Raw genomic sequence first — 10,879 nt, forward strand, 5'->3', positions numbered from 1 at the left:
TTGATTCTTAAAATCACTGTACCTTCCTATAAATGAAATGTGTTTTTTTTCTTATGTGAAATTCAGTATTTTTTTAATAGCATCATACACTTTATTTGACATTTATTTATTTGAGGTTGCAATAAAGGATCATGAAACAAGTATCAAATAATGCAATCATTTTCAGTGAAAGATAAAGTAAAACATAATACAAAGAAAATGTGATACCTTTAGTATGCAATTACACAATGTGGTAAAACGTTTTTTTAAAAAATACTGTCATATTAACACCTTAGTGGTAAACAATAACTTCATTATGATTGATTTATAAACTATTATTCACATAAACAAATCCATATAAATCAAATGTAGTTTTGACAGACATTCTTAAAAGTATACTCATTTTTTTTCAAGCAGTCAAATTTCACAATGCACTGTTCTAGTTAACAATAAGTAGTGTATTTCTATAGCAAATTAATGAAGGCACAGCTAGTGCAAGCAGATTTAAACCCTTAGACTTCCGGGCTGGAAAAAGGAAAAAATAACAATAAAACTCTTGCATTGTTACTTCAGGAACTTTTTTTTCCAAGCAAATATTTTTCTAATAATTCTGACAGTTTTCACAGCTACAATCTAAGAGGAACATGACAAAAGGATTTCACAAAAATCAACATTCTGTAGCACCAAACTAACATGCTTTAAATAACTAACAACAGTTTACATATTTTGAAGAATATTACACTATAACAGGCTCAATAGAATAAACTGATACTTAAGACACTTTATAGAACAATTTTTAAATGGGCTAAGAACATAGGAAAACACAAGACATTTATAAGAGTAATAGTGTTCAGGTTATAGGGCAGGTTTTTATTTATTTCAAGGCTACATAAACCTGCTTCACTTCTGCTTGCTTGAATTTTTAAGATTCTTGAAAATTTTTTTCAGCCAGCTTTTTTATTTTCGGTATTTCCTATTTCCGGTATTTCCTATTTCCGTAATCTCTGCCATCTTGATAGTAGGTATCATTGACTTCTCCTGTATAATAATAGATTGACTTCAGAATGACATTATCATGTAAAATTTGACCAATTTCAAAGTCCTCATCAAGGATAGCATCTTCTCCTGGTTCCTGCTTTCCAGTCTCAGGAATCTCAGGAGGACTAAAGAAATTGAAGAATGATGCATTAGGAACCTCTCTTGGCTGAATTTCAATTTCTCCAGTAGCAGTTGTACGACTATGGGTGGTTGTCACAGTAACATCCTTTCCTCTTCTCCCATCTATCTTGCAGCCTTTGCAATCTTCAATTTCCCATCCCCAAGAGAAGAAGGGATCATTGTTTTTTTTTTAAAGAGAGAGTGAGAGAGGAGAGAGAGAGAGAGAGAGAGAGAGAGAGAGAGAGAGAGAGAGAGAATTTTTAATATTTATTTTTTAGTTCTCGGCAGACACAACATCTTTGTTGGTATGTGGTGCTGAGGATCGAACCGGGCTGCATGCGTGCCAGGCGAGCGCGCTACCGCTTGAGCCACATCCCCAGCCCAAGAAGGGATCATTGTGATCTGGTTTTGACTTTATTATGTATGTCTTCATAAGCAACTCATTTCTGAAGTATGGATTGGGTAGGAAATGGAATTCAAAGGTGTAACTTATAGGCTTGCCAGGTTTTGAGAACTTCAGACTAACATCAGACAAGAATTTCAGAATGGGCTCATCATACTTCTGAATCATAGGCCCAAGCTTGTCAACATTCTTTAAAACGGTCAGCCAGTAGTCAGGAATGCCTTTAGGATCTTCTCTTTTAGGTTTCCCCTTCCGAGCTCTTTTAATACTCACTCTTTCTTTAGGCCTTGTCTCAGGAACTCTTTTATGAGCCTCTCTTACTGCAGACCTTGCCTTTGGCTCTGTTACTTTAGGTTTTTCTTCCTGTTCTGCCTTTGCCTGGAGGGCTTCTTTAGGATCTTCTTTTTCTTCAGGAGTTGCTTCCATACAATCTGTAGAATCTGCTTCTTCACCCTTTATTTCAGGAATTTCTTTAGGAACTTCCTTTTCTTCAGGCTTTACATCAACAATTTCTTTAGGAAGTTCCTTTTCTTCAGCTTTTACCTCAGGACTTTCTTTAGGAACTTCCTTTTCTTCATCCTTTACCTCAGGAATTTCTTTAGGAACTTCATTTTCTTTAACCTTCACCTCAGAGTTTTCTTTAGGCATTTCTTCTTCTTCCTCACCCTCTAAGGGAGGCATTTCACTAGGAGTGTCATCCTGCACCTCCTCATCACTGCTGAACTCCTCATCCTCTGAATTCCACTCACATTCTTCTTCTGTAGGCTCATATTGGATGCTTGGCTGGCGACGGTGAGGGCCCGGGCTGCGGAGGTGGCACTGGCGACCGCTGCGGCAGCTCAGGGCGGGGCGGGACTGCAAGCCGCAAACCGCGGTGCTGTAGTAGCAGCTTCTAAGGCGGCAGCGGCAATGGAGACTTGGGCGAGAGCCACGGGAGTAGGGCCTCTCCCTGTTGCAGCAGAAGCAGACCGAGGTGTGCCGTAGTCCAATGGCGCAGTGTCCAGTATTTTAAGGTAAATGTGACATTAAGTTAACTTGATGTTTCCAGTCTTAATAATATGTATTTGGATTCAAAGAGTCTAGCTTTATTTAAAAACCTGTGATTGAAATTCGGATTTATTTTTTAAATAAGATTTACATTGTCTCTAATGATACAAAATTACATTTTGCTGCTAAAGAAATTATGAAAACAGGTTTTTTTTCTAGTTTAAACAGGTTTTCAAGTTTTTTCACAGATATTGAGAGGTAAGTAAATAAAAAGCCCAAATTAAATTCATGATTGCTTTTAGCTGACAATAACCTATAATTATGCAGATGAGGGTATGGACTTACAGATATCCTGGAGCAATCCCATGGTATTAATGAGCAAATCACTGTGTTATATGAAAAATTATTTATGAGTTAAAGAAAAAAACTGCAGCATGGCAAAACATAGAATGCCTTTTTGACCTAAATACCAAAAGCCAGGAAATAATAAAATTGAAAACACATTGTTATTCCTACTTTGAATTATATTTCTATTTGTTATTTTTGTTTGTTTATTAGTGTCAAATTCACTGTAATAAGGAAAAGCTTATGTGAATATATAACAATCTGGATGCATATCATTTAATGTAATAATAACCCTAAACAAATTATATAGCAGCATTTTTTAATCATAATTTCTTATATTGGTTTTCTTTCATGTTCTCAAGATCAGAAGTAGACAAATAATTTTACGTGAGTCATGAAGTTCTCTTTAACTTGCAAAAAATAATAGAAGATAATGACCAACATTTCATATAAGAAAAAAAATCAGTTGTGTTTAATTTTTCTGATTGAAAGCATACCTTTTAGGGATCACTAATTGTATTATCTTTACTACCAAACCACTTATACTGTTTAGTCATGAAAATCTTGAAAATGATGTCATTTCTCTTTCCTAAGAAGCAAAAGAATCAAAGGAAAAGAATTTCAGAGCATCATCACTAGTAAATGAAAAACCACAATCACTAAGCCTATGACATTCCAGGATTTGAGGGGATCATAGTCACATGGAGAAAAGTAATTAACAAAGAAGAAAATGAAATGGGTACCCTACCAGGTGACAAGTGACATTAGAGACATGTACATTCTTCTCTCAAACACTATAAATAATTGACAACTACTGCAATTATAACTAATTGATCTAAGAAATACTTGAAATATTGCCCCATTTCTCACAAGAATGAGAGCAGGGTATGGGGCCATACTTGCAATTAAAAATATTATTTGGCTCATATGGTTGCATAAATTCAGAATTAGGATCAAAGTAGCAACTAAACAAATGTAAAGACATGAGAAAAGCCAGATTAATAAGTTAGTCTCTAGTACAATTTTTTTGGTACACTGATGGCTAGGAAATGAACTTCTGAAGATTATTCATGCTAATTGATGAGGCCTTCTGCATTTAGAAGATGTTTTAATATTTTAATCCATAATATTTTAACCCAATTTGAGTAATTTAACATATGTGACACTCTACTAACTTTAGCATTGAAAAGAAATTCACGAGCTAAGGCTGTGGCTCAGTGGTAGAGCACTTGCCTGGCATGTGTGAAGCAATGCATTTGATCATCAGCACTACGTAAAAAATAAAGTTTGTTTTTTTTTTTAAAGAAATCCATACCTTAATCTTCCAGATTATAATCAAAATTGACAGACTGTTGAGGCAGTTGCAACTTCTAGTTAACCACATCTCACATACCTGCATTATAAGGTTTGGTAATGCATGTCTATAAACTAGACTTTACAAAAAAGAAAAAAATAAAACAACCATCATTTTCCCTACCTCCAAACCCCATGCCAATTATCTTTTTTATTTATACATCTTTGATTTTAATTCAGTAAACAGACATTTGAATTCTTACTTAGAGGGCATGTGAAAAACCAAGGCCTACATCTATTTTGAGACATTATTCTACAATAACTGCTTGGCCAACACCACCCCCACAGCTCACTGCCCATAACTCCACCTTTCCAAAACCTACAGCCTTTCCCACCTGGACCCTATTTCCTACCTCTTACCTTTGTTCCAAAGACTGATAGTCTGTACATGAGAAAATTTAGATCCACACAGAGAATATGAGCAGTTAAGGTGAGTAGGTGTTAGTACGTGAAATACAAGTTTTATGGAGTAAAGGCATAAGAGATGTGATGAACATGTTACAGAATTTAATTTCAATTAGTAGGAAGGCTAAGATAGAAGCAGATTGTTTGGGATGTGAATTTTCCAGAGCAAAGGGAATTTTAAAGAAGATTTTCAGTTTAATTCTAACAGCAAAGGATTTATTCTTATATTCTAAAGTTTTATATTTTGGAGACATGTCAGAGATAAAAGATAAGCAATCTAATCTACATTCTGTGATCTTATTTTATATGGATATAATTTTGAAACTTGAATGTTTTAGTTAAAAGGAATTTAGAGATCTCTTTAGTCCAAGTCTTTTTTTTTTTTTTTTCATTTCAAAGGTGGAAAAATTGAGTTGCTAGGTTAAGTAATTGGTTTAATGCTATAATAACCCAAATAGTTTAAGAAAGACCATTGACTTAAAATCAGATTACCATTACCCAAGAAAACTTGAACAGATTCCAAAGGTAACAAAGGAATTCTAATTTTAAAAAATTCTTTAAAAAAATTTTAGATGGAATTAAGACAATTTCTGAAGGAACTCTCAGTGGGACTTTAATGAAAAGTCCTTGGAAACCATAAGATTTGATTGAGGTGGCTCCCTGGGGTAGGGTGGTGGGGGAGGTTGCTTATTTTACAGTTTGCCTCTTAAAGCAACCCCAGAGTCTCAATACTTAGAAGAAAATTATATTGATATAGTAAGTAATATCACTATATTAAGCATTAACCACATGAGGAAATTAACTAAACCTATTCCTGTAACAACCACTTAAATTTGATACTATATTTGTTAGTTTACTTTCAGTTTTAAACATCTTTCAAGCTCAAGAATTTCATTCTCAGGCTCACAAATTTAGGTTGAAGACAATGTCACCATAATCACTAGCTGTCACAGAGATATAAGGCCAATACTGATCAAATGAATGGTTCATTCTGTCATCATGACAGCTTTAAAAAGTGACAGCTCTCTTAAGACTGACTACCTACTTTAAAATGAAAAGGCACCCAAAAAAAAATAATTTGCTGGTTTAGGTTTCTTTTTTAAAGTAAAAGACTTACTGTATCAGAAAGGTAGAGTTGTAATTTTGCTTCAAATTGTGGCATGTCATCTATATCTGTTACAGATTTTTTTTTCAAATGTGTATTTTAGACTTACGTTTTTATTGTTGATGTTGTTATAATTTTGATTTTTTTTTAATAATTGCAAGCTGGAGACTTACACTTGCCAGGCTACCATTGCACCACTGAGCTCTGCCCTGCCCCCAGCTGCGTTTTTACTGTCTAAAACCTAAGGCACTGAATGGGCAAAGACCAGCACTTCCCCCTTAACCTTCACAAGATTGCCTCAAGGTCTTCCTTCAAGGTCTGTCTATGCAGATCATTTGGGGATTATATTCTGCCCTAAGTCTTGTAGCGAGTCAACTGACTTTCATTCGAAACTGGGTCCAACAAAAAGTTTTGATTGTAAATGAGGGAAAAAAAACCCAAAAATAAAATGATTATTTTAAATATTTTCTTTTAAATTTAGAAACATTAACTATATTATTAAAAATAAATTTGCAGGGCTAGGGTTGTAGCTCAGTGGTGGAGTGCTTGCCTAATGTGTGAGGTACTGGGTTTGTTCTTCAGCACCACATAAAATTAATAAATAAAATAAAATTGTTATGTCCATCTACAACTAAAAAAATTTTAAAAAATAAATTTGCATTTTATGAGATATAGTTATTTCTCTCTATATAACTATGTTAGATGTTTTACTAAGAGATTACCTTAAACTTAAAAAAACCCTGCTTTTGAAACTTATTAAAGACACTTTATGAAGATAATCTTTTTATTAAGAGAAAGAGTAGAAGAAAAACTCTCCACATAAAAGGAAAGAGAAAATAAAGAATATATTTGGATTATTATAGTAAGAACTAATATTTAACAGAATAGCACGCTAATAGGGTGGTCACTCAAAATGTATGGTTTAAGATAAATATATGAGAAAGCCAAGGGGATCCAATTTTATTTTATGGTGTACTACAATAGAGGGCAAAGCTCATTAAACAGATGGCACTCAGGATTTCTCAATGAATTCAGCATCTGTGTGTACATGTTGCATAAATGCCAATTAAAATGTGTCCGAGTAAATTTACATCCCTTGCTGATAGAAAGCAAGCCAATCTTGCTGGCTCAGGATCAAGGTTAAACTTAATCATCTGCTGAACTTGCAGCAAGTTGCTCTCAAATTGTACAGAAATTCCCTGAGAAATAATAAAAACACAACTCCTATTGATTTGTATTTCTTTACATTCATAACTCATTTCTAAAGCCTTGGACCAGGGCTCAAAGGGAAAAAAGTTATTATTTGTGTGACTTGGCCAAGTACACTTTTGACCACATTTCTAACAAATACGTCCTTGATTAAAATGCCTGCCTGAATAAATTTTCCTAACCTCCTCCCTGCAACCTCCTAGTTGAGATAATTTTGTTTAAAAATTATGCTTTCAAAATGATCTTGAAAAGGAAAAAGGCATGTAGCAGTAGTATCTCTCACTTATATAGGAAGGGTAAAGCATCTGCCTCAGATTGACAGGCAACCATGAAATTATTAGAAGCAATTCCTCCTAGAGGAACAAAAAAATGGAATGGAATCTTTTTTGCACAATACTCTAGCACCTTCCCCCATACCCAGTTCACTTGTACTTGCATATACTTTTGTTGGGTCACCTCAGATTTGATGTGTGTGTGTGTGTGTGTGTGTGTATGTGTGTGTGTGTTTGTGTGTATTTAATTTCAAGCTTTCAACCAACCACATTCTACAATGAAGATTTTTACCTTGTTATTAAAATAGGAACTGCATTGCAAAGAACTATTACACAATCATTGAATATCATGTTCTTTTCAAAAGAAGATAATGAAATACTCAAGATAAAATGTTAATTGAAAAAGTACATAAAAATTAGTAGTTTCCAAAACTATGCTGCATAAAACACTAATTATCATAAAATGAACTGATGTTATGTATTTTCTTTAAAAAGTCATTTACATCTGGAAAATCCTGGATATTTTAGTCCCAATTTGGAGATAAGAACAGTCCTTATTGTATGAAAATATTTCAAGGTCCAATGGCAAAGAAACCCACTTGATTATCTCACCCTAATACTTTGCAAACACAACTGTCCATGCTAACTTTATTTCATTAATTTTTCAAAATAATTTGAGGAACATCATGGACATCTTTCTAAAACAAAATCATTAGTAATATATTTGAGAAAGCCTGGTGTCAAATGTTTCTATTTTTGTAAAGACACATAACATACACAAACACACACACACACACACACAGAGAAAGAGAGAGACAGAGAGAGAGAGAGAGAAAGAAAGAGAGAGAGAGAGAGAGAGAGAGAGAGAGAGAGAGAGAGAGAGAGAGAGAATAGCTATTCATAGAGATATATGCATGTATCTACCAAGCAGTGTCAAAAAGAAAAGATCAACTATTAGGAGTAATGAGATTATGAATGATTTAAAGTTTCTCCTTTGCACATTCCTAAGTTTTGACTTGTTTTCTTATAAGTAACTTTATATTGTTTTGTAGAAGGAGAAAATATACATAAATCTAAAATACTACCCCATTTGTACTTATAAATTCATGTGATGGATTCTTAATGACTGTACTATAAATAGCTAAAAATCTGCAGTTGACTATGTAGAGAGTTTATGTTGAGGAATGAATCTCTTTTAATCTTTGTAAAAATACAAGAGTTTCTACTATTTTACACACACACTTTACACATTTTGGGAGATGAGGTCATTTGTTTGTTGTAAGGGGGAAACAGCTTTCCATCCTAGGTTTGTTTGATGTTAAATTACAGGGTCTTACCACTGAGCTCCAAGAGAAGCTTCCAAGAGAGCAAGAATCACATATCATATTATATATTATCAAAGTATATCATCATTCTGCCATACAATAACACTCAAGTGAAATTAATAACTACACTTCCTTATTAGCTATTAGGTGAAAGATATATGTCCTCAATGCTAACATTTACTTAAGTGTTTAATGCTATGCTAGGAACTGGGTTAACAATTTGTTATACATTCATTTCATTAATTTTTACCAGATCATCTTAACTTTTATTGGTGAGAAAAAAAAGAAAGAAATACAGAGATACAAAACTGGGAAATAAACCATATCAGTTAAATCTAAAATCAGTGCTCTTACCCATTTAATCAGCATCCACAGAATGGATGTGCTGGTATTCTAGTATGAAATATTCAAATTAAGTTATTTAAAAAAAAGTTTAGAGGATAAGCCTAGTTGAACTTTATTATAGATGTTTATTTATTTTACTTGTATTTATTCAATAGAATGATTAAATTAAACCATTATATAAAAATAATGACAAAATCCATACCATAAACCATTTCAGATTTTACTAAATTTCCAAAAAATGCCTTAAGGGAATATATGTTTTCTCAATAAAAAAATTTTAAAGTTCTTCAAAGATTAATATCCTATAATTTTCCAATTTGGATATGGATGGGAAAGAAAACCAATCCTCCTGATAAGTTTGCTCTGTACTCTGCATGGTCGTGTGCTGGACAATCCCCAACACTAACTCTTTTTCAATATTTTTGTCTTCTTCCTTTTCTTCGGTCATAAAATACTGTATCAGACAAATAGTAGGTGCACAAAATTATTGATTACTGAATAACCGTATTAACCATATATCAGTTTTAGCCCTGAATGGCTTTAATATTATGCCTCATCTCCATCTTGACAACTCCTAAGAGATCAATATCACTAAGTTTCAATGCCTTGTTATTTTCTGAATACTTGGGGTCTGGTAGTGTTTCTTTCACAATAAGGAGATCAACAAATAATTTCTGAGTAAATGAAATCATCTCATATGATAGCCAGAACAATCCTGAGAGGTCTATTTATTTTCTTAATCATTTTCTAACATAAGAATTTTGCCCAATGAAGAGTAGCTAGTTCATAACAGAGGACTATTACTTTGTTATACCTAGGCAATGTATAACCAGTTTCACTGACCAGTCCTTACCATTCATTTGTCATTTAGTTCAGCTCTAATACTACACCTGGCCCATAACTGCAACAATTATAATTATCACATAATTTAAGCATTCTCACTGTCCTCAATGTTTCCAGGTGTTATGATCCTGCACATTAGATGCAAATTGAAAACTCCTTCAGATGTTTTATTCTTTATTGCAAAAAAGATACTTGCTAAATTCATTTTAGTAAAAATTAAATAAATCACTTGAAGGTATCAGAGAAGATTTGCTTTGACTTCCATATCTTGGTAAACCATAGCTTTTACAAAACAACCAAAGATATAAGTAATTCAGATTGTGTCCCTTTTTGAACAAATGCATTAAAGCAACAACAGTTATTAATACCAATAGTCTTTAGTGTGACTCATTATTCTACATAAATAAAAACATTCAGAAATGACCTTCTATTCATCTTGCTATGTATGACAGATGTGAAAATATACTTAGTATTTCTGTTTAATAGATTTCTTATCAAATACAAATTGAGACTATATAAATTGAGACTGATAATTTGATAATCCTCTTCAAAGCATATCATAAAATTTAAAATTTACTTATAATTTTAATTACTTAAGAATAGATTTATTCTGTTTTTCTACAGACTCTTACATTGAATGGATATGTTATTTCTGATTTTTGTTTATCATATACTTTAAAGAAATGTATTATGTGCACATATACCTTTATAGAGGATACAAATTTATACCCATCATAAAACAAAGCTGATTAACTGGTAAACAATTTAATGAAATTCTGTCAGCCAGCTTATCTAATAGGAGTTTTTCCACTAAATTACCCAGATGAACACGAACCTTGGACAATTATATTCTACTAGCTCATGTGAGTAATTGCTAGGGTAGAAAATTGCAGCAAGTATAAAGGTACAGATGTTCATTTTCAGATGACCAAACAAAATTGAGGGCATAGCTTTCTCTTCCATACTGAATTCTACTTATGTAAAACATTTTTCTATGCGACATATATTATATGTATTTAATAGGAAATAAGTAAAATAACTAAAATAAAATGAGGCTGATAAGACTTTTAAAACATGCACTAAAGGACTACAGTTATTTACTTTGCGAAAGCACTTCACTCAACACCCAATAATTTAGTCATTCCTCTGT

General features: G+C 32.9%; 1 protein-coding gene across 1 annotated transcript; it reads right to left on the reverse strand.

The window, feature by feature from the left end:
• Positions 1-952: 952 nt before the first annotated feature.
• On the reverse strand, positions 953-5,620 carry LOC144250945 (nucleosome assembly protein 1-like 3). Its single transcript, XM_077794111.1, has 3 exons — positions 5,538-5,620; positions 1,537-2,489; positions 953-1,320 (listed from the first exon to the last, which is right to left on the reverse strand). Exons 1-3 carry the CDS (start codon positions 5,618-5,620, stop codon positions 953-955), a joined length of 1,404 nt encoding a protein of 467 aa, XP_077650237.1.
• Between the last annotated feature and the right edge of the window lie 5,259 nt (positions 5,621-10,879).

Source organism: Urocitellus parryii, chromosome Y (genome assembly GCF_045843805.1).
Source record: "Urocitellus parryii isolate mUroPar1 chromosome Y, mUroPar1.hap1, whole genome shotgun sequence".
Lineage (NCBI taxonomy): Eukaryota > Metazoa > Chordata > Mammalia > Rodentia > Sciuridae > Urocitellus > Urocitellus parryii.

Coding starts and splice junctions, on each gene's coding strand:
- LOC144250945 (XM_077794111.1), bottom strand. CDS start 5,620: ATGAACCATTCATTTGATCAGTATTGGCCTTATATCTCTGTGACAGCT. Junction 2,490..5,537: donor ATTGTCTTCAACCTAAATTT/GTGAGCCTGAGA, acceptor CTGCTGCAACAG/GGAGAGGCCCTACTCCCGTG. Junction 1,321..1,536: donor AATAAAGTCAAAACCAGATC/ACAATGATCCCT, acceptor TTTAAAAAAAAA/ACAATGATCCCTTCTTCTCT.